This window comes from Pleurodeles waltl, chromosome 1_2 (genome assembly GCF_031143425.1).
Source record: "Pleurodeles waltl isolate 20211129_DDA chromosome 1_2, aPleWal1.hap1.20221129, whole genome shotgun sequence".
Classification (NCBI taxonomy): domain Eukaryota; kingdom Metazoa; phylum Chordata; class Amphibia; order Caudata; family Salamandridae; genus Pleurodeles; species Pleurodeles waltl.
In genome coordinates this window covers 298,130,751-298,155,285 of record NC_090437.1, presented here as the reverse complement: position 1 = coordinate 298,155,285, position 24,535 = coordinate 298,130,751, and the positions used below count along the sequence as shown (strand labels likewise).

General features: G+C 50.0%; 1 protein-coding gene across 1 annotated transcript in view; it reads right to left on the bottom strand.

The window, feature by feature from the left end:
* The window catches only part of LOC138254123 (broad substrate specificity ATP-binding cassette transporter ABCG2-like), a 610,690-nt gene that overhangs the window by 13,322 nt on the left and 572,833 nt on the right, over positions 1–24,535 (bottom strand). Inside the window, exon 15 of the mRNA XM_069205809.1 lies at positions 5,971–5,990. Coding sequence (XP_069061910.1) covers positions 5,971–5,990 — 20 coding nt within the window. The remainder of the gene's footprint in view (positions 1–5,970; positions 5,991–24,535) is intronic.

Genomic DNA, 24,535 nt, shown 5'->3' with positions numbered 1-24,535 from the left:
TAACAAAACACGCAGTTTCCTGCCTGTCCAGCCCACATCGGCTGATAGTGTGAACCCACTCACTGTACCATAATATGGTGTTTTTGTTTGGGGTGATAGATGTGTGTGCTAAGTGATCGGAGATAGTCACTGCAAAACCAATTACTTATTAAATCATCTCTATTTTACAGTGAAATTGGGCGTCACCTGCTGCACAGACACCATGTGTGAGAAATAGCCTCTTTTTGACATGGTTAGCCCCCACCTTTTGCCTGATGTATGATGTAACCTAGAAATTGGTGTTGCCCAGGGCCCCTGCTAACCAGGTTCCCTGGGCCAGAGCCCTTTCCCTAAAACTATTGTGATGCATTGGCACAATTGGATACACCCTTAGCTACCACTATAAGTGCATAGTAAGAGGGGACTTAGGTAAGGCGTGGCTTCGGGCGTCAGGATGGCGGTCGCACTCTGAGAGTGCTCTGGACCCCTCCGTCATCCACTCAAAGTTATCGCGATTTAGCGACCTAATGGTGCCGTGCCAACCGTCCCCGCGGTCTCTCCGTCGCGCTGGGATCCTGCTGTGGTGAGCGGTGGTGAAGCCGAACCACGTACACCTGCCACGGCCCGAATGTCAAAATGGCCGTTGGAGCCGGGCCGCCTCGACGAAGCCGACACTGAGCCGCCTGCCCCTTGGTGCGGCTGCCCTGGACCAGAGGCGCCGTGAATGATTGGGAGGGAGCCGGCGCTGAGCTCCGGGGCGCGAGCCCCTGTGGATTGAGGGGGCGGCGCTAACCCGGCCTGCGAGCGGGGCTCCTGGTGGCCTGGGCCACCTCACGCCCCTGCCTGACGGCACTGGCTGCGGGAGCCGTGGCGATCGAGCCGCTCCGAAGAGAGGACCCCCTTGGATTGGCCTGGGTGGTGAGGGGGCTGCGGGAAGAGCGTCCCCCGTGGCGGGGCCCCCCCCCGGACCCCTGATCGAGGTGAGTGGTACACTGAGGGTCCGCGGCGAGCCGGGGGGGTGACGGCTGTGCTGGGGCCCAGGTGCTGCGCCGGGGAAACAACGCACTTTAAAAGGAAAGGCAGGGGAAGAGGCTCAATAAAAGGAAGAGGAGCCCGGTGTCTCAGACTGCCTCCGGGTTGCCAGGCCAAGTGGGGCCTACTTTAGAGTGCCATAGCGGTTTGAAGCGAACCGACCGGACGGGGATAAAGTCCCCTGGGCCCCTATCGAGTCGCGCGGTCGCAGCGCAGTCAACACATACCCACCAACATCAGCCGTGGAGGACCCGCTGCGGGGGCGTCGCGCCCCGAGGGTGTAGGGACCTAAATCCTGCGCTGGAGTGTCCCCGGAGCCGGAGGGTGTCCCTGAACTCGTGCCTTTCGGCGATCCTGAGCTGGGGTCACCTGACGTGGTCCCGGGCGGGCCCAGGTGACTGTCCGGGGTTTCCCGGGGAGGAGCGGACCTGCGACCACTACGCTCCAAATAAAGAACTGAGATCACGCAAACTTGCCTACCACAAAAGAGCCCTACCGGCGGATGCCCGCCCTGAGACACGACCTGGAGTACCTCAAGAAACTATACAACTGACCCTCGCCCCCGCGCCAAGATGGGGAAGGACAAGGCAAACAAACAACCCCCGGCCTCCCAGCAAAAGATCGACCAGTTCACGACGCCGGCGGGTCCCCGGGGAGGGGGAGACGCACCTGGTGGAGGCCCGGCACCGGACGGAGTGAATGCCATCCTCCAGACAATCCAATCATCGCAAGCGGCCGTGGAGACCAAAATCGGGGAAGTACGAGAGGACGTGGGCCTTATTCGGCAAGACCTCAGAAACGCAGTGAGTTGAATCACCGAGGTGGAAGCCCGGGTCTCCCAGACTGAAGACGAGCTAACCGACCTCAGAACCAAGGTGGCCCAGCTACAAACACGAACCAGTGAGCCACACCGTTGCGCGGAGGACGCAGAAAACCGATCAAGGCGCAACAACCTGCGCTTCATCGGATTCCCGGACGGCGTAGAGGAGGACAAGGCCCCCAAATTTCTAGAGCGGTGGATTAAGACCTAGATGCCAGATCAAACTCTTTCACCCTGGTTTGCGGTCGAGCGTGCCCATAGGGCCCTTGCCCCACGCCCCCTACCGGGTGGCCCAAAACGCCCGATGATTGCGCGCTTCTTTAACTTCAAAGACCGAGACACTATCCTTAAAGAAACTAGACGCTCCGAAGACCTCCAATGGGAGAATCATAAGATCTTAATCTTCCCAGACTACACCCGTGAAGTTCAGACCCGCCGCCGATCATATGAGCACGTAAAACAAAAGCTTAGAGCAATGCAGCTCTCATACATGCTCCTCTTTCCTGCGAGACTTAAGGTCCTCATGGCCGGGAAGGCGTACTTTTTTTAATCTCCCGAGGATGCGTGGGACTGGCTAACGGAGGAGGGTGTCGGAGCCCGGAGGGGGTCCCCTGAGACCGGTGGGGGAGGCCTCCCGTGAGGGCCCCCCCACCCCTTGGGGAGACCCCGGAGGAGCCGGAGGCGTACCAGATCCTGAAGAGGGAGGTAAAAAGACTCAGGCACTCCCACGAACGTCGAGGCAGCTTGAGACCCCGATACACAGACCGAGGGAGCTCCAGTCGGACCCTCGGGATCCCGGGACACAACCCAAGCCGCTGATGATAACCGCCTGAGCCAGTCCCCAGTGCTTGGTTGATATGAGTCGTTAGGTCCCCACCGAGATACACTGGGAGGACCTGGGCCGCCCGGTGCACACCGCGCGGGCTCTGGAGGAGACATCGCGGGTGGCTTCGCACCTCCTTAACGCATGCCACGATAAAACTTGAATTATGACTGCTAATTGCAATTGATCCGACTAAAAGGAGGGGTCCACCACTCCACCCCAACAACAGTCCTTCTGGCTGTTTGGTTCTGGTTGGGTACTTGGGTGACAGATGCTTCCAGGGAGGGAGTATGGGGAGGGATGTGGTTGGGGGGTGAAGAGTTTGAAACGGGTTTAGATAGTAAAATTTGATTAGTTTTCTTTGTTGTCTTAATATTTCACTGTTATGTTTGAAACGGTCGTCCCGGGGTCCACAGACAGGTACTCAATACCGTATAGCACCCACGCAAACCCACGCCTGGCCCTCACTAACTCAGATCATCTCATGGAACGTAAATGGCCTATTAGACAAGATCAAGAGATCCGCAGTACTCAATACTCTCCGCAGATACTCCCCCTCAGTGGTCCTATTACAAGAAACCCAACTCCTCGGGACTAGGTGCCCCATGCTCGCGCGAGGAAGGTACAACAGAGTTCATCACGCGGGCTTCTCCAGAGGGGTGGCCATTCTACTCCACCGCTTGCTACCCATGGTGGTTACAGCCACGCATTCCGACCCGCAGGGCAGATTTGTTGCAGTTACGGGGATTCTTCACGGGTCACCGATAAACCTTGTATGTGTGTATGGCCCCCCGGCGGGACTTGACGCATTCTTACTCTCACTCCACCACGTGAAAGCGGGTCTCCCCCAGGGTACCACCCTGTTGGGAGGGGACTTCAACGCCGTCCTTGACCCCAGTCTAGATGTATCTGGCGAAATCACCGCTAGTAGATCCAACCGGGCCTCGAGTCTTAGCAGCTGGGCTGAGAGCCTCGGCTTGTGTGAGGTGTGGAGAACCTGGCATCCCAGGGAGCGCCAGTACACGCACACTTCGGCTGCCCACTCGACACAGTCCAGAATAGACCTCGTATTTATGCCTGCTCTAGATATCACCAGCGTCACGGGTGCAGAGATGCTACCTCATGGGGTCTCAGACCACGCGCCAGTGCGTGTCCGGCTGGGCGGTGCGGACACCACCAGACGCCCGACGTGGCGCCTGAACGCATGGTACCTACAGGACAACGACTACACCCATGAAATTAGGAACCACCTCACTCAATATTTCGAGCTGAACCTGGGATCGGTCCCATCTCCAGGTACAATATGGGCCGCCTGCAAGGCCACTCTCAGAGGACATGCCAAATATCTCCTGCGTTCACGCGAACGTGCCCGAGACTCGCGAGTGTCTGAGTTGGAGGCCAAGGCGCTAACCCTGGAGTGCCAGCAAGTGACCTCAGCATCGGCCTCTATTTTGAGACAGTTTACTATGGTTAGAGAAGAAATTAAGCACTTAGCACTAGAATCAGCAAAACATATTTGGAGGGCCTCAGCAGCACAAATATATGGCTGGGGGGATAAAAACGGGAAACTCTTACACTGGCTGGCCACCCGCCCTCTAGCCAACAGGGTCATACCTGAAATTGTGGAGGACTCGGGTTCTCTTTCCAAAACACCCACTGAAATCGCGCAAAGTTTTGCTTCTTACTACGCGCGCCTATATGCAGAGCACCCCAGACCCATTGCTGAAAGAGAGTCTCCCCTTTTAAACGACATAACTCTTTCCAGAGTCTCCATGGCGACAAGGAATAGACTAGATGAAACTATTGGCCTTGCGAAAAACGCTAGCGCGATCGCCAGTCTGGCACCGGGCAGGACCCCGGGGCCGGATGGATTCCCTGCAGAGTTATACAGCAAATGCGGCGACATTCTGGGTCCCCACTTGCTTAGTATGTACGAAGAAGCTGAGAGACATGGCCGCTTCCCCACCGGGATCGACCAAGCCACAATTGTAGTGATCCCCAAGACCCAACCCCGTCACGACACTGCTCAGCATACCGGCCCATCTCACTTCTAAATACGGAGATCAAAGTGCTGTCCTCGATCCTCGCCTCCAGGCTGAGGGAGGTGATGCCCACTCTGGTTCATCCTGACCAGTGCGGCTTTATGCCTACCCGCAGTACTCGGCATTGCATTAGGCGTTACATCTGGCCTTGGCGCATCAAAAGACCCGGTTTCATACCCCCCTGGCGTTACTCCTACTCGACTTTGAAAAAGCCTTTGACCTGGTGGACTGGTCCTTCCTCGACCACGTTCTGCAAAGAAATTGACTCGGGCCTAAATTCCGAGGCCTGGTGAGGCTCCTCTACTCTAATCCGACGGCCCGGGTACAAGTGAACGGAGTGGTCTCCGACTCGTTCCCCATCGGTCGTGGCACCCGACAGGGATGCCCGCTATCCCCACTGCTCTTTGCGTTAATAATCGAGCCCCTGGCGATACTGCTGCGAGAGGACCCATTGATCGAAGGTTGGCCCTGGCCCGCCTGCCCAGAGGACCGAGTAGCGTTATACGCAGACGATGTCCTACTGTACATTTCCAACCCGGCTAAAAGCGGTCCTCGCGTCCTGCAAATTCTGGGCCTCTTCGCGGAGGCCTCTGGACTGATTCTAAACCCCAATAAGTCCCTATTGGTCCTCCTACATCGCTCCCGGGAATGTGTGGACTGGCAGCGTAACATCCCAGTGTGAAGGAATAGTTTTAAATATTTGGGAATACACGTCTCACTACTCCCTGAGCTGACATGGGAGCTCAACATTACACCGCTAACCAGAAGAATCAGAACTGACCTACAGTGCTGGAGGACCCTCCCCCTAAACCTGCTCGGTAGAATAGTACTCTACAAGATGATGATCCTCCCCAGACTCCTATACCTATTGCAAAACTTCCCACACCCCATCCCTAAGAAATGGTTCAAAGAGATGGACTCGCTGGCGCGTCAATTCATGTGGAGCGACACCCGTCCGCGCCTGGTGCTCAAAACCTGCCAAAGAGATGTCTACGACGGGGGGTTGGGCATGTCCAACATCCATTACTATCTCCTCGCGATGCACCTGCTCGTGATCAATGACTGGGTGGGGGGCGGGTGGTCGGACCCGGCGTACCGACTGGAACTCCAATCGCTGGGCTACCCGCGGATCTTTGATGCCCTGTACGGGGGCCCGATCTCCCGGGATGTCCCAGAAGTGACCAAAGTGATTTTATTGGGTTGGCGGGAGGCCCAGAAGCTGTCGTGGTGGTGGGGGCGCCTTACCCAGCAGACCCCGCTATGGTACGGGAAACACCTAACGGAAGTGGCGTGCCTGGAGGGATTTCAGAAATGGGACCATATAGGTATCTCTAAACTGGGCGATGTTTGGGGAGGATCACATATGCGATCATTTGAGGACCTCCAGAAACTCTTTTCTCTAAACAAGACACAATTCCATAGGTATCTCCAGCTCTGCCACGCCCTACTAGTACACGTGCAGGCAGGAGACAACATACCCGAATATAACCCCATGGAGGCGAAGGTACTGATGGGGAATCTGGGCAGGGGAGGTGTTTCCCAGATATATCGTACTTTGATCGCCAACACTGCTTGCTCCCTGGGGGGGCTCCGCCAGAGATGGGAGGGATGGGTGGGTCCTATGGAGGAGATGGACTGGGGCGAACCGTTGATGGCCCCTCGTACCCTAACAATGGCCACTCGCTTCCGGTTAATACAAACTTTTTACCTCCACACAGGCTACCTCACACCCACCAAACTACACAGGGCAGGCCTCCAACCCACAGCTGAGTGCCCACGATGCATGAACCCTGCGGCCGATTTCTTCCACATGGTATGGACATGTCCGGTCATGGTGACCTACTGGGGGACGGTCCTGCAGGAAGTCTCAGGAGTCTTACAGGCAAGCATAGAAAGGGAGCCACTGCCTCTCCTACTAGGGATTATGGGAGACACTGGGTTGAGAAGATCGGATCGAACCTTCCTTGGGGTGGCATGCCTGGTGGCCAAGAGGGAAATAATGGCGAACTGGAAAGCCATGGGTGCCCCAGCATTGGCTAAATGGAGGCGAGGAGTGGACTGGTGTGCGCAACGTGAGAAACTGGTGTACGAGGCCAGAGGATGCCCGAATAAATATGATAGGATATGGGGGAAGTGGGAGGCCGCAGCAGTCACTTAGGCGGTGCAGGACCTTCATTTACACTCTGATGCCTGGGACCTGGGACTTGGGACCGACCACTGTTAGGTGCCCTGTTGGCACCTTGTTAAATGTATATATCATTGACCTATTTTTTCGCAAAATCAATAAAATGTCTTTATCAAAAAAAAAAGAGTGGACTTAGGTACCCAGGGCATGGGGTACTGTGGGTAGGCTCCCAAGGGCAGCTGCACTGATTGTGCCACCCTCTAGGGCCCTGCATTCAGCTGCACCCAAGCACTGCAATTGCAGGCTGAGTGTCCTGGTGCAAACCTAAAACACAAACGCGACATGGCCCACAGCCTGTGTGCCCTGCCCATCATACACTGCATTTACTATGGGTAAGACACCCCTCTGGCAAGCCTTACAACCCTAATGCAGGATGCACCATGCTATCTATGAGGGCATAACTGCATGAGCAAAATGCCCCCACTGTGTTGTTGCTAAACCTGGGTCATAGTGAGTGAACAGAGCAGCCATTTTAACTGGACACTGGTCAGCACAAGTTTCCCAGCTACATGATGGCCACTCTGAACCCTGGGTTGCTTGGTATCAAACAACTCAGAATGACAAATCCAAATTGGTACCAGTATTGGATTTATCCCTAAATGTACCCAGGGGTCACCTTAGAGGTGCCCCCTGCAAAAGCTAACTATTCTGGCATGGTTGCTGACTGGTTCTATCCAGCCTGCCACCTCCAGACACTCAATATACATAACTTGGGGGAGAGCCCAGTCTCTCTGGATTGTAGAACACTGCCCTTCCTGGGTGAAGGTGCTAACCCCCCTTCTTCAGGAATGTGCACTGCCCTGGCAGCGAGTTTCAAAGGGCTTACCACCTTTGAAACTCACCCCCCAGGCCTGCTGCTAGCAGCAGATGGTCAACCCCTTTTCAACCCACCACTTTTGGCAGGAGCAAAGATGGGAAACCATACAAAGAGTAGGGAGAGTGGCCCCACCTGGCATGCACCACCCCTAAGGTGCTGCCTGCAAGGTGGACACCACCTTTTATTTTCCTCCATCTTTGATGGAAGGAAAATAGCCAATCAGGGAAAGGGAAGTGACCCTTCCCACAGGACGTGGTCACTATAGTGAGTGTAACCACCAAAATGTAAGTGTCCCATTTGACATTACCAGGATCCTCCTAAAACGGCCACTAAATACATTATTTAGTGGGCACCGCTAGACCAGATAGTTGGATTCAAAGGACACAAAGAAGACCAGCACAAAGAAGATCCAAGGCACGAGAAGTGTGGACCTGCTGCACAAAGAAAAGGTGCCAAACCCTTCCTGCTGCGCCCAGGACCCGACAATCAATGCTGAGGAACTGCTGGACAACTGGAGTGACCTCAAGAAACCCAGACCCTCCAGACTTCGCCAAATGCCCAGGAACTCCCTTCAGAGTGAAGGTTCCACTCTGCAACAAAGAAGAAACCAGCAACCCAGTGAGGGTCACTTCACTGACTGGCCATTAACTCCCGAACCGGAACACCACGAGGACAAACCCTGCAAGTGTGCCAAGTTTGGTGGCACTGCACCCCCTAGTGGCCGAAGCATACCAATACCCTGGGTACTTGTTGGCTGATGTCGGACACCAGGAAAACCAGCCCACCTGGGGCTGAAAAAGGACCAGGAGGAAGCCCTAGTCGAGGGACTTCAGGAACACCCTAGACCTCCCACTAAAGTGCCCCCATTGTCCTGCAAGCAACCCTTGAAGTGACTTACCTCCAGATCCAAAGGGCATCTTTGCGCACAGCTCCTGGCTCACCAATTCGCTCTGCACCCTGCCACTCAGTGCCCTGCAATGATGAACCTGCTGGGCCCTAATAGTCCCTCACCCCTTGCGACCTAAACACTCCAAGGGGACCCCAAGGAACCACCTCTAAACTTAGCTGCACAGACCTTTTCCAAGTGGTCCCCTCAGTGGCATTGCACCAGCTCCAGAGACTTTTCACCACTGCTCCTGCTGGAACCGGGAGCTGTCTGAACCTCTCCAGCTGGCACAGTGTTCCCACCAACGACATAGACCAACCTGCAAAAGAAGAACTTGGTAAAGCAACTGTGTGATTTTATATGTATTTTTAAAGGTGATTTTCCAATGATTCCCATGGTGTGTAATTACGCACACAAATAGTATTTTTCTTAAACTTGAAAAATCCATATCTCAAAAAGTATTTAATCAATTTTGATAATCTTGGCCTTAAAAATTAAGTAAAAATCTGAAGTATTTTATCAATTGGTGTTGAGTTATTCCTTGGAATGTGTGAGTTGCGTCATTGATGCTGTGAGTACAACAAATGCTTTGCACTTCTCCAAGATTGACCTAACTGCTCAACCAAGCTACCATAAAAAATAGAGCACTAGGTGATCTAGTTTTTACCTCTGTAAACCAACGTGTGATTGCCTGGACCCCCTGCACAGTATGCCTAGATTTGCACACTACATAGAGGGCCAACCTCTTACACCATGTCAGTCATGTGCCTCATGCCCTGGGCCTCCCCATGACTATCATTCAACATCAAGATGAAAAAACATTACAGAGACATGATTTCTGTGCCCCCCCCCCCCACTGAAAACCAAGAAGTCTTCAAACATTGACAGCCAAAAACAGATCCAACCAATTCCCCCTCATTTGGCAGATGCCACTGTCTATTTTCAATCTTATTCAAGTTCTTACCAAATAGAATACCTTCCTTAAATTTAATTGTGCCCCTCATACCAATGCACGTCTCTGACCCTATTGCCTTACCTTTAAGGGAATGGCCTTCACAAATATAAGCCCTTCCTCTTTCAAGGGGCTAAACTTTGACCATGGAGATGACCCAGCCATCATGGGAGGGAGAACTGAGGCCCTCTCTCTCACAAAGTCAACAAAAAGTTTACCACAGAGTGCACACTACCAACACCTCCTATCTGCATCCACAGACCCCGATGGATGAGGCATACCAAACTGAGAATAACTTGTTTTTCATGAAGCACTTCATGTCATCATTTTGCTATCTACAAATGCAGTAAATATCACCCAGAAACTGTGAAATCCAGTGACAAGTTCTTCTTTTAGTCCTACTAAATGAATAACTTGTCTATCAGAATGATATTCCCTATACTAAGCGGTGTAAGCACCAGCTATTACTCTTACTCAATGTAGTATTACACAGTCCACAGTTTGCAAAGGCATCATAGGCCAAGCTAGCACTGGTTGAATTTAAACTTGCGACATGTATTTCACCTAGGAACTACTTCAGAAGAGTGAGGCAGCTGTGCTTCCTTTTCTGCTGCATTTAGGGGTGGACCCAGGACACCTTGCCTGTGAAGTGAGAGTGGCTTTCTTTTTTCCATTGCAAAGGACAGAGGGGGCAGTGGCACAGCTGCACGGAGGACCTGTTTTTCAACAAGCAGCCTTGTCTGCAAGATTTGTCCCTTCCATCTTCAGCAGGGCAACACCAGGCAAATATATACATAAGGCAGATTGAAAATACCTTAAATGAAATCACAAGTAGGTGGAGTATGTGGGGCAAGGACTGGTGATGGAGGGGTGGGATGCAAATGCCACAGTGCTCTTATGGCCGGGGCGCTGAAAGCTACGGAATGCTCCATAAAGCAAATTATATCAGTAGCTACAGTCAACAAAAGGAGCATTCATATTTGCTGTCCAGTTCCCCCAAACCATTCAGAATGTTAATATTGTTTACCAGTACTATCACGGGGCCTTAACTATTATTTTATTCCATTTAATTAATCAAGGTACTCCCTTTGTATATCCTACTCTTCACAGGAAGTTGGATCAAGCAGGTAATGCTTACTCCAGGCAGTTGCAGCAGGTTTGGTATTACTGGTGTAACACACCAGTCGCATCACAGACTCCATGGCAGGCAACGCTAATGCTTTAAAAAACAATATGCTTTTATTTACATACAGGATATTGTGGGAAGTTGAAATGATAACCAACAAAAGAATCCTGAAGGCTCTAGCATCTTCCTGCGCTACATATGACCCCAACATTTCTACAACATTGATATGCAACGTTACCCCAGGTGGGATGGATCGTGAATGTCAGACTGCCATCTCGAGGCTCTGGGTTTCAGTTCTTACTACTGGAGTGTTTCTGACCAGATGGACGTACCTTCCAGAGCGCTACAGATGTATCAAGCATAGTATGATATGCCTACCCCCTGTTCTATTTTGTACACGAATTAACCCATTATGTCCACCAGGGCACTCATATTAAACACACTATTGATCCTACAAGACTCATTTATAACATTACAATACGTAGCGTATAACAGGTAATGGAGAAAATACTCAGGAACAGATTTCTGAATTTTGTCACAGGGTAGCGCAACAAGTCACCTTGCTGCACTGCCCTACATCAAAGGGAAGAAGCAGGAATGTGCCATTTCTATGCAATATGGTGCATTCCCGCCCTTTCCCACTGCGCTGGCACTGTTTTGGCTGCCTAGCACCAATGCAGGCACCCTAGCACCATGGTGTAGGCAGGATTGTTTTTGTGCATATAGGGGCACCTTCCTGCACAAAACAATCCTGGGTGGAAACAACGAGGAGAAATAAAGGTATTTCTCTTTTTTCCGCCTTCCCTGAGGAGGCATAAGGTTTTGGCACCTGTCCTGGTTTACATGGCCTTGTAAATATGGGGTGCATCAAAATCCATGGATGTTGCGTGGGAACACCCAACATAATGTACATGGAATGTCTCCTTAACGCTGAGTAAGGTAAATCAGCGATTTGTGGTGCCTTGCTTTACTCCATATCCATGAGGCCATTCAAAGTGACACAAAGTGGCTTTGCGTGACCTCATAAATATGGCTGAAAGGTTTGCGCCCTGACCTGGACACTATGGCAGCGTAAGCTAGGACAGAAAAGTAGTCTTCATGGTAACGGGCATGCACCCCCGCCTGGAGTGACCAACTGCACTGATGTCTGGATCCCCAATGCAGATTTATGTTTTCATAGGTAAAAACAGATCATGCGTGTGTGCCATTACATAGGTCTGTCCCACAGTTTGTTAAACCAGGTGGGGGCAGCCAAAGTGCTACCCTCATAGAGGTGGAAAGTTACTGCTTTCACCATAAGTTTAAATGCAGCACATGAGCATGCTGGTGGCAGCATATCGAGTAGCGATCAGGAGTGAACAGGTCTTTTTAACCTGTGTCACTAGAGTGAGGCCTACACACATTCACTTTTTAAAGTTCTTCTACTGTGTGCTTAACTCGCTCTTTGGTCGACATCTGTCAGTGTGAAGTGTTGTGTAGCACACAAGTGGTGATTGTGTACCCGGGAAAGAACACTACAGGGATATGGCAGTGCTGTGCAGTGCATGCATGGTGAGTGCATGTACTTGGTGTATGTGTACCTGCAAAGAGTATTGTACATGAAGGGTGTATTGTTGGGCAGCAAGCACTTGGGCAATGTGCATGCTGGGTGTATGTGTGCCCAAAAGTGGCACAATACAGAAAGGCTACAGTGCTGTGCAGTGCACTCAGAGAGAATGTGTGCGCTGAGTGCAAGTGGCCGTAATGGTACATTATATGGAACACCCTGGGGAGAACCAGGCCTGCATGGTGAAGATATTAGGGGGTAGAGGAATCCCCCTAGACAGATTTGTGTTTTGCTGCATTCCTATAAGCAAGGTGGGACACACTGGAGAGGGGAGAGCTGGGCATCTCTAAACACTTCAAAGGGAGCTCTTTGACTCATTAAAAGATCACAAGGAAGGGACCTGGCCACAACTATGGGAGGAGATAGGGTTTGTGAAAAACTGGGTTGTTGGTTGACTGGGGTGTGAGCCATGCTCAAACCATAATCCTTGTCAGGGTAAAACACAAGCAAACCCCATCTTAACCTGTGCTCAACCTCCTGGGAGTTTGGCATAGAGCAGTCATGTTTAATTTAGAGGTGATGTGTAAAGTGTTTGTGCAACACTTCAAGCGGTTATGCAGTGACAACGCAACAAAAAAAGAGAATCCCACACCAGGTTAGACAACTAGAGCTGAATTTCATAAATAGAACATGACCAAAACATTCAAAATCCAATCAGTAGAACTGGAGACATGCATTTTTAAAGAATTTAGGCGATCATTCTGACCGAGGCGGGCGGCGGTAGCCGCCCGCCATGCGGTCACCGCCATTTGGCCGCTCCGCGGTCAAAAGACCGCGGAGGCCATTCTGGCTTTCCCGCTGGGCCGGCGGGCGCCCGCCAAAGGAGCGCCCGCCGGCCCAGCGGGAAAGGCCCTGCAACACAGAGGCCGGCTCTGAATGGAGCCGGCGGTGTTGCAGGGGTGCGACGGGTGCATTTGCACCCGTCGCGATTTTCACTGTCTGCTATGCAGACAGTGAAAATCATGCTGGGGCCCTGTTAGGGGGCCCCTGCACTGCCCATGCCAGTGGCATGGGCAGTGCAGGGGCCCCCAGGGGCCCCACGACACCTGTTCCCGCCATCCTGTTCCTGGCGATAAAAACCGCCAGAAACAGGATGGCGGAAAGGGGGTCGGAATCCCCATGGCAGCGCTGCTTGCAGCGCCGCCATGGAGGTTCAGCCCTGCCAGGGGTATTCCGGCGGGAAACCGCCGGATCCCCTTTTCTGACCGCGGCTTTACCGCCGCGGTCAGAATGGGCACTGAAGCACCGCCAGCCTGTTGGCCATCCATGCGGTCACCGCCATTTGGCCGCTCCGCGGTCAAAAGACCGCGGAGGCCATTCTGGCTTTCCCGCTGGGCCGGCGGGCGCCCGCCAAAGGAGCGCCCGCCGGCCCAGCGGGAAAGGCCCTGCAACACAGAGGCCGGCTCTGAATGGAGCCGGCGGTGTTGCAGGGGTGCGACGGGTGCATTTGCACCCGTCGCGATTTTCACTGTCTGCTATGCAGACAGTGAAAATCATGCTGGGGCCCTGTTAGGGGGCCCCTGCACTGCCCATGCCAGTGGCATGGGCAGTGCAGGGGCCCCCAGGGGCCCCACGACACCTGTTCCCGCCATCCTGTTCCTGGCGATAAAAACCGCCAGAAACAGGATGGCGGAAAGGGGGTCGGAATCCCCATGGCAGCGCTGCTTGCAGCGCCGCCATGGAGGTTCAGCCCTGCCAGGGGTATTCCGGCGGGAAACCGCCGGATCCCCTTTTCTGACCGCGGCTTTACCGCCGCGGTCAGAATGGGCACTGAAGCACCGCCAGCCTGTTGGCGGTGCTTCCGTTGCCCGCGGCCCTGGCGGTTTAGGACCGCCAGGGTCAGAATGAGGCCCTTAGTGAAAATAGCTCCAAAAATATCAAAGGGCTTGATTTAGAACAGGTTACTTTGTCTGTCACTCCAGTGATGGATATCCCAACTGCCAAAATCTAAATCACATTGGACATTGTGGGATTTAGATTTTGGAAGACGGGATATCCATCACCGTTGTGACAGAGTAAACCGTCCTCTGAGTTCTAAACCAGGCCCAAAGTGCCACCTCGGGATATCTGGTTGCGCTGGACCGGGTTAAGTCATAAGTTCAGGCTGACTCATATAGAGTGCCTTCCGGTACAGACCCCAGATTAGTCCAGCTGAAGTTTACCTTCTTCAGTAGAACTGGAGACATGCATTTTTAAAGAATTTAGGCGATCATTCTGACCGCGGCGGGCGGCGGTAGCCGCCCGCCATGCTGTCACCGCCATTTGCCCGCTCCGCGATCAAAAGACCGCGGAGGCCATTCTGGCTTTCCCGCTGGGCCGGCGGGCGCCCGCCAAAGGAGCCCCCACCGGCCCAGCGGGAAAGGCCCTGCAACACAGAGGCCGGCTCTGAATGGAGCCGGCGGTGTTGCAGGGGTGCGACGGGTGCATTTGCACCCGTCGCGATTTTCACTGTCTGCTATGCGACAGTGAAAATCATGCTGGGGCCCTGCCCATGCCCATGCCACTGCCCATGCCATATCCATCACCGTTGTGACAGAGTAAACCGTCCTCTGAGTTCTAAACCAGGCCCAAAGTGCCACCTCGGGATATCTGGTTGCGCTGGACCGGGTTAAGTCATAAGTTCAGGCTGACTCATATAGAGTGCCTTCCGGTACAGACCCCAGATTAGTCCAGCTGAAGTTTACCTTCTCAAGTTAGGACCAAGAGCCCTGTTAGAAATAGGGTCTCTAGTTGGCAGTCAGTTTGCACTCTGTCCAAGCAGAGACCCTCACTCTAGTCAGGGCAATGGAGATACACACTCAAGATAACCCCTGCTCACCCCCTTGGTAGCTTGGCACAAGCAGTCACGCTTATTTCAGAGGCAATGTGTAAAGTATTTGTACCAACACACACAGTAACGCAGTGAAAACACTACAAAATGGACACCACAACAGTTCAGAGAAATAGGTAATATGTATCTAAACCAAACAAGGCCAAAACAACAAAAAACCAACATGCAGAAATCAAGATATGAATTTTCCGAGTAAAAAAGTGTCTTACTCCGTAGAAAACAATGGAAACGTTGATTTTACACAAAGTACCTGGTTTGTGTCAAAACTAAAGCCGCAACGGCGAGCATGCGTCTGAAAGTCAGCGATGCGTTGATTCCTCACGCGCAAGTGAGGCCATGCATCGTTTCTTATCTGGTCAGGTAAGCGATGCATAATTTTTCTCCCTCGAAAGAGAGCGATGCGTCGATTTCTGGACATGGCACCTTGGATGCGTGCAGGTTCACGATGACTTTGATGCCAAGAGATGATGTGTGAGAAATCTGGTCGCACGGTGTCAGAAAACCACGCTGTGTGGGGTTTGTGTCAATATCAGCAACTGCAAGCAGGTGTTGCGTTGTTTCTCCAGCTATGTTGTGTCAATTTCCCATCCACGATGCAGATGGAGCATTGATTCTACCCACGAAGAGGGTGGTATATCATTTTTCATCCGCATTGCAGGTGGTGCGTCGAAAACTTCTGTGCACAGTGTTTCGTGCGTGGATTTCAGTCCTTGTTCTGCCAACTTCATCTTTCAAGGGCCCAGAGACTGGATGGGGCACCACTTGGCAGGGCAGGAGTCTCAGCAGAGAGTCCAGGTGCTGGTAGAGGAAGTCTTTGATGGCCCTGAGACTTCAAAACAGGAGGCAAGCTCAGTCCAATCACTTGGAGATTCTTCTCAAGCAGGAATGCACAACAAAGTCCAGTCTTTGTCCCCTTTCACAGGCAGAAGCAGCAACTGCAGGATTGCCCAACAAAGCACAGTCATAGGCAGGGGCAACACTTCTCCTCAGCTCTTCAGCTCTTCTCCTTGGCAGAGGTTCCTCTCGAATCTAGAAGTGCTCTTGAAGAAAATCTAAAGTCTGGGGTTTTGGGTCCACTACTTATACACTTTTCTGCCTTTGAAGTAGGCAAACTTCAAAGGAAATTCTCTGTTGTTTACAGGATTCTGCCTTGCCCAGGCCAGACCCCAGACACACATCAGGGGGTTAGAGACTTCATTGTGTGAGGGCTGGCACAGCCCATTCAGGTGTAAGTGACCACTGCTCCCTCCACTCCAGCCCAGATGGCTCATCAGCATATGCAGGCTACACCCCAGCTCCATTTCTGTCACTGTCTAGAGGAGATCCACAAACAGCCTGTCATAGGGTTAGAATCAAAGGAGGTTGTTTGGGAAGTCCCTAAAAAATAACATTGTCAAGACTAAGTAGGTCTATTCAAACTGATTCTTTTTATTTGAATTCAAAAGAGATTCCGACTCGGTTAACTGTGTTTGTCCTATCAGTCTGTAAGTAAAGTCCTTCTCTTTTTCCCCGCGATGACAGTTTATTTTCTTTTGTTTCTTTCCTAGGTTATCAGGATTCCTCTGTCGTGCAGCCCCAGGTAGCCAGAGAGAGAAGGGGAGATATATAAAAAAAAAAAAGCTGTTCTCAGGTAAGTAATTCAACTGAGTACTGTTTTAATTATATCTTTTACAGTTATTGCCATGCCATTAGGGATGAGGTAGTGAGGGAATACCTTGGTGAGCTGTAGCTGTTCCCACCGAATTAGTGCTGCCCAATGTGCTGGAGGAAAAGTACATATAAGCCATTGGATTACTGTGGTTGCCACCGTACTTGCCCTTAAACAAGGAAACGTGCTCAGAGGGTCCTTCCTGCTTATTGCCCCGTGTGGGAAGGGGGAGGGTTGTCACTATTTTGTGTAGCCAGGTTATGGACATTTCCCCTCCGCGTACGCCTCCCCGGTACCCCCTGAGCTTCCCCTAGCAGTTTTGTGAGCTGACCGCACAAGCGGTCACGTACCTGATATAGCCACACCCCTCTAGGGATGTGGCTGGCTTGTCCATGTTCCCCGCTCCTCACCGCTGCTCCTTTTCTCACTTGCTTGTGTCCGGCTTCGTCCCAGCCTCGTCCCGCGTCTCCTGGATCCGCACTTGTCTCCTTCCTCTGGTTTGTCTAGACTTATTCTGCTTCTTCTCCTCTGGTGTCTTCTCCGGCTACGTTCTCGTCTCCTCCCGCATCTCTGTTTTCTCCCGCACCGCCTCCTCTCTCTCTCTCCTTCTTTCCCAGGTTTTCTAGGAGACATCTCCTCTCCGTGAAGTCCTCACATACCTACAGGCGTGTTGCAGTTCTTTTTGTCAGAGTCCCACTGGGGGACTCAAACATCGGCCCGTCCTCCGGTAGCAGTTGTGCCCCATTACACAGCCCAACTGTCACTCTAACCCAGACAGGGAATCCACAAACAGGCAAAGTCACAGAACAGTTAAAGCAAGAAAATGCCCACTTTCTAAAAGTGGAATTGTTTGAACTAACCATCTAAAAATCACCTTCACTAAAAGATGTATTTTTAAATTGTGAGTTCGGAGACCCCAAATTCCACATTTCCATCCGCTCCCAAAGGGAAACTGCACTCGAAGGATATTTAAAGGCAGCCTTGTGTTAACCTATGAGAGAGATGGGTCTTGCAACAGTGAAAACTGAATTTGGCAGTATTTCACTGTTAGAACATGTAAAACTACACAAGTACACGTCCTACCTTTACCATACACTGCACCCTGCCACGGGGCTACCTAGGGCCTACTTTAGGGGTGCCTTCATTGTACAAAAAGGGAATATTTGGGACTGGTAAGTGGGTATACTAGCCAGGTCGAACTGACAGTTTAAAACTGCATACACAGACTTTGCTGTGGCAGGACTGAGCCATGTTTCACGGCTACTCATGTGGGTGACACAATCAGTGCTGCAGGCCCACTAGTAGCATTTGATTTACAGGCCCCAAGAACCTCTAGCGCACTTTACCAGGGACTTACTAGTAAATCAAATATGCCAATTATGAAAAAGCCAATTACACATACAATTTCACATAGGGAGCACTTGCACTTTAGCACTGGTCAGCAGTGGTAAAGTGTCCAGAGTACAAAAATAGCAAAAACAGAGTCCAGCACACAGCAACAACCTGGGAAGTAGAGGCAAAATGTTAGGGGAGACCACATCAAGGATGCCAGGTATAACAAGTCCCATGCGCATTGAAGAAAACCTTGAGGAGCAGGAAGAGCATCACAGGAGGTTGTCATCAAAACGCGAGAAGCCGGCCGGCCGGCATCACTGGAGGGCATTGCTGGAGTTTTGCATTAGTAGCACCTGTGAGCTGTCGATCCTGCAGTGTGAGCAGCCGGCAGAGGCAGGCCTGAGACAGGTCTAAAGTGGGTGGCACAATCAATGCTGCAGGTTCACTAGCAGCATTTACTTTACAGGCACTGTCATTTTACACAGGACTTACAAGTAAATTAAATACGACATTTGGGTAAAAGGTAGTTCTACCATGTTTAAGGAGAAAGCACAAGAACTTTAGCACTGGTTAGCAGTGGTAAAGTGCACACAGTCTTATGGCCAACTAAAATGAATTAGGCAAAATTAGGAGGGGGAAGGCATAATGTTTGGGGATGACCCGGCATACAGGGACAAGTCCAAAAGGGTTGATAAAGGAATCATAAAAAGTAGGTCTGGGAGTAAAAGTTTACTCTTTGATGCACATATCACTGTGGCTGACATCCAGGTATGAGCTTTAGTCACTCCCATGGCCTGTGTTGTGGGTCTATCAGCTTTGGAGTCTCTCCTGCTGTATCAGGTAGCTTTTCAAGACACAGATGGAGAGAAGTATATAGTTCAAAATAAGCAGAATCCCAACATAAAACTTCAAAGACCCGTACCATAAATTACATTTGGTGTCTGGAAATGGACTACACAAGGTGAGTTTAAGACTCCAACAATTGTTATCTGCCAATCAGTCTGACTGGCTGTTTGAGGAGAGGAAGCTCTGCAAGGCTTTTGTATGTGACCAGGACTGGGGACCGCGGCCTGCTGGGTGAGGGGGCATCACCCAAGGAAACCATGACCACCTACCCTACGGCTTGGAGCACCAGCACCTATCTGCTTGCCTAGATCAGTGTGTACTGAGAAGAAGAGGAGCAGGAGCAAATGCCCAGGTGTGAGTCCTATTGAGTGGTGTGGTGCGAGGTGTGAGGTAATGTCTGCTGCACAGATAGGATTGTTGTCCGTATTCGGAACTGAGTCGGTGAGCCCCGTATGCCAGTAGAGGGGTGCCGGGAAGAATGCCATGGAAAAGATTGCTATGCTGTAAAGACGGAAGCCTGTGTGACACCAGTGCAGCAATCCCTTATGCCAGGATGGGTTGCAGTGGTAAAGATGCCATGTGGTAAGAGCTGAAGCCTTGATTGACAGCTTTGAGATAACCCCATATGCCAGTAGTGGCTGCCAGGAGTGCTCATATCGTGTGGATCAGGCACAAGCCCATAAACTGTGAGCAATGGTGACCAGTAGGACACTAGGAGCTACGAGGATATGACTGACCCGAACCTGTAGAAGGAGTGAGGCTGCTGAGGGAGCACTGCCACCCTAGCTCGGGATCAAGGATAGGAGCACTGGAATCACCCTCCCCTACTCCCTCCCCCTATCCCTCCCCCACTCCCTCCCCTTTTGGGAATGTGGAAACTTTCCTCACAGGAAAAGTGCAGGAATACCTCCAATCATTGTCGGAACACCAAAACGAGGAAGAGAGAGAGAACCTGCATCTGCCCAGTGTAGCTGTTGAGTCCTGGTACAGCCGACACACTTGATCGGGACCAAAGCTGCTGTGAGCACCGTTGGATGGCGCACACTCCAAAACGCTGCATGCTTCACTTCTACTGGAATGGGTAAGACATGCTTTGGGCTCTAAGACACTTTTGACTTGAGTTTAAGAGTCAGAGTGGACTCTTGAGAGACAGTTAGTTAAGCATTCCCTGGATGTGGCTACCAGAAAATTGGGAATAACTCTTATGGGTTTGCGAGCAGAGTGGGACAGGGACTTTACATTGAATCACTAGAGTCCCATTCTGAAGGAGGAAATGTGTTATTGTGTGTGAAAGTGTAACCTCCCTTTGAATAAGTGGAATTAGGAATAAAATACTTCCCTTGTTTCTAAAAGTGAGTATTTTGCTGGACACTGACTTATTGCTGCTGCGTGCTCTTTGAGTTGTGAGCCCGTGTTCACTAATCTGTATCCACAGGTCCTCCGAGGGAGTCTTAGACTGTTCATGTCTACCACTGACAGTCAAGCGCAGAAGCAGTACTTGGCACAGTTGTTCAGGATTCATTGTGAGTCAAGCCTGGGGAGATCAGGAATAAAGGGCCTCAATCCCCACAGCTGGAACCTGTAGCCCCAACATGCCCAGTAGCCCTCTGAAAGGGGTTCCGACAGTGTCAATGTAATGACAATCGTACAGTGATCGATACAGTCTATAACTGAAGTCTCTATCTCTCTTTTATATGAGGTTATTTTTCATATATCAAATATACAGGAGCAATATGAAGTGAAATCAGTGCAGACGATGCAGTGCTCAGGAAAGTGCAAAACATATACACAAACTGCATTAAAACACTGAGACAGCACACAGGTTTGATGTCCTAAATCTATGAAACGTGGATCCCGTTACCTATCTTATAGGTAATTCCAGTTAGAGCAAATCTTAAGCAAATGAGGGTCCACTTCAGTCGACATTTGACCCGGTATTAGAATTGTCAGTTCTCAGAAGGACACAGTCATCTGTCTAGAGCACACCGGGAGTTCCTTGGACTAAGTTTAATTCATAAAAAATGTATTGATTACATCAATAATGAGGTTCTCTTGACTTAAAACGGGAACCGTTGCCGAATCGTAGCAGGGAGGACGCTACAGTGTCCTTTCACCAGCCGTAATGGAACACAACCCCGAGCTAGGAGCGTGGAACATATGTGCAAGCATTTTAGAAGAGGAAAGTAGGAGATTAAAAAAAGTAATAATATGGAGAATGTAGGTTCTCCATTGACTTCTAGTTAAGCAGAGGCGGTTTCAAGTGGGAGACAGCCAAAATAAAGGTCTCATAAAGTCTCATGATTTCTGATTAGGCTCAGTACCTTGAGTCATCCTATTTGCAGATTTTGACAGCTGGGCTTGCTCGAAAGGTCAGAAACCTGTCTTATTTCCAGAGCAGTACAGCTCCAGTCTTCCTACCTGGGCACAACAGCACGAGTTTCCTGATGGTTTAAGTTGGGCTAAAACCTTAGGGGGATAAAGTAAAACCTAGAGTGCAGGTCAGATGTTCTCCCAAAATAGTGCTGTACAGCTTCTTCCTTAGCATGAACAAACACAAAGAAGCCTTCCTAGAGGAAGTCCTATCTAGTTCAGGAAGGCCAACCAAAAATTGTCCAATATCTATAGCACTGGTCAACCACATCTGGGTACATCTTTACTGGCTATTTCCAGAAATGGGAAGCAGGATAATTCACTAACTAGGCAAAGGAAAGTGTATTTTAGAGGATGCAGTGCAGATTTCCTCTGCAATGTACAGAGCTCCTTAGCACAGGGTAAATGGGAAGCCAGAGATATCCTCACATATTTGAATCAAGTCTGTGATGAGCCAGACAATCATGCAGGGATATGGGTCTCTCAGAATAAACCTGAGGGGAGAACTCTCAAGTACCACAATAGGGTATAGTCGGTCATGTTTTCTCAAGCTGGGTTCATGCAATGTTTAGGGTAAATGTGGATTTTCCAGTCTCCAAAACAGGCAACAGATTTCTGCATGGGAGTAGGTAAAAGAATGTAAACAGCTAATACGATCTGCACTTGCAACCGTATTTGGTAGATGGACTGTCTTCCATAGTTAAATGGCAGATCATCATATATCAACTTTGTGAGCTATCGACTTTAGACCTGGCTCGGAGCTGGTGCAACCTGGACGACAGAAAACAATGCAGGTTATGTAATTATTGACGGAAGACAATTGAACATATAACATGCACCGGTCTTGCCTTGTGGAATGCAGGTATTGGCCAAAACTCTTTTTTTTTTTTTTAAAGAAGAGGGATCCTCACGTGTAGAAGAGCTGTGATCAAGTCCCTGCAAGTCACTGACTGCAGACTGTTTGCTTCGCCAAATGTTTGACTTGTGCAGCAAAGAAACTTGATGCTTTTCTGGCTGGGCTCCCTCAGAACGCCTTATATAAGGATAACAGCAAATTTAATCCAGCAATTGGATTCAATGTTTTAGGATACATAGCTTGATCTTTTAACTGTTTTTTGTTTTTTTTTATGTATAAATTTAAAATCTAGTGATTTGAACTCATGAAACATTGGAAAAACCTGAAGTTTTATATGACAAGTATTTTATGTGAATTAATTATTTTAGAGATTTTGGGGCATATTTATACTCTATTTGTGCTGAATTTGCGTAATTTTTTACACAAATTCAGCGCAAAACTAACTCCATATTTATATTTTGACGCTAAACCATTCTAATGTCAAAATATTAGAGTTTGCACCATTTTTCAGATGCTTGAACCTACCTTGCGTCAATGAGATGGAAGGTAGACGTTCCCATCTAAAAAATAGCGCTAACTCATTAGCCCCATATTTATCCCCCCATGCTAAAATGATGCACGAGTGGGAGGAGGGGCTAAATAATGGTGCAAAGCTTGCTTTGCACCATTATTAAACGCCTGGGTCAGACCAGGTATTAGGGTACCTGTGGACCTATTTCCATGGTTAAACATAAAGAAATGGTTCCACAGATGCCCTCCTCATGCCCCAGGAACACCCCCACCCACACCAGAGGATGGGGGACCCCATCCCAGGTAAGTAGGGTAAGTATAGGTAAGTATTTTCATTTTTTAAATTAAAGTGCCATTGGGTGCAAAACTTGCGGCCCCCTGCATGGCACAGGGTGCAATGGCCATTCGCAGGAAACCCTTGTCCCCTGTGCTGGCCATTGGGATGGTGATCATGACTCCTGTCTTTTCTAAGACAGGAGTCATGTGGTATGGATGGTTTTGCATCAGAAAATGATGCTAGGCTGGTTAGATGCATTTGTTTTGCCTCTAAACAGCCTAACGTCATTTTTTGGTGCAAAACCCCCTTCTCCCATATTGCCACCCAACTAATGTCATTTGTTTTTAATGCTAGCCCTCTTTCGTGACGGATTGCGCCATTCTGTAAATTTGGCGCCCGGCTGGCGTCCTGGAATGGCGCAAGCTGGTGCTATACTTTTTGACGCAAAACTGCGCAAACTCAATTTTGCGTCAAAAAGTATAAATATGGGCCTTTGTATGCAATGGTTTCTAATAGCTGACCATCTATAAATAAATAAATAGTAATATGTAAAAGAATTATGTCACATCCAGTAATGCAATATGACAAGAAAATCTTTGTGCTGCAAAGTCACAATTGATCACATACAAGCACAGTAAAGTAAAGAAGCCACCTTCATGGGCGCATGAACAGATTAAACTGCACTCAACACGAAATAGAAATCTCTGACATTCCATATTTACGTAATTAGCTTACTGGTAGACATGGCCAAATGTCACCACAAGTGAATTTTATTGTGTCATGCTGTAGGAGACAAAAATCAATCACAATAAACATTTTATTGATCTTTACTCCATTAATTGGATTTGCTTTACATATTCAAGGCCAGCCAAATGTATAAAGTCGTTCTCTGGGTTTTGGAATATAAATGTTTTATTTTCAAATTTAGCTAATTCTTAAATATATTTATAGTGTGTATGATCTAGTTAAATGTTCCTCTTTACACTATTTATTTCGATTGAGCCTTCGAATGTTGCTAGAGAACGGAGTAAGCCTGAGGTGTGCTGGGTCTTGATACCATATAGAATAAGAGTGCTTTTTGTTTTACGATAACCGAATAATCTCTCAGGGGTGTGATCTGGCGAACGTGCCACACAGACCCTTATACATGAAATCCCCACGGGTTGCCCCAATTCCAATGCATCCTATCACCTCACCCAGCCTGCTTCCCTTTAAATATACAGAGAGGTGACTGCTGAGGCACATGTGCCACTGTGCCGACGGTGGAAGCTCAGTGGTGTGTGGGGAGAATGGCAGACAACAGACATCAGCAGTAAGAGATGGCAGCAACTCTAAAGATGGCAGTCATGATAATGGGCGGGTCTCAGGCCAGGTGGGTAGCTGAGGCCCACAGTAACTCACAGAGTAACAGAGGAGACACACCAATAGCCTTTGGCCAATCTAGGATGCAGCAGGTGCAGAACACTGCTCAAAGAGAAGTGTACCCATAGCCGAGCCCAGGGGTTGAAGCAGGACTGATTTGCTGTATTGGGGTCAGTGAAGGGGTGTGCATGGGACACCCTCCCGCATCTTTAATTACCCATGGAGGCCCCCAT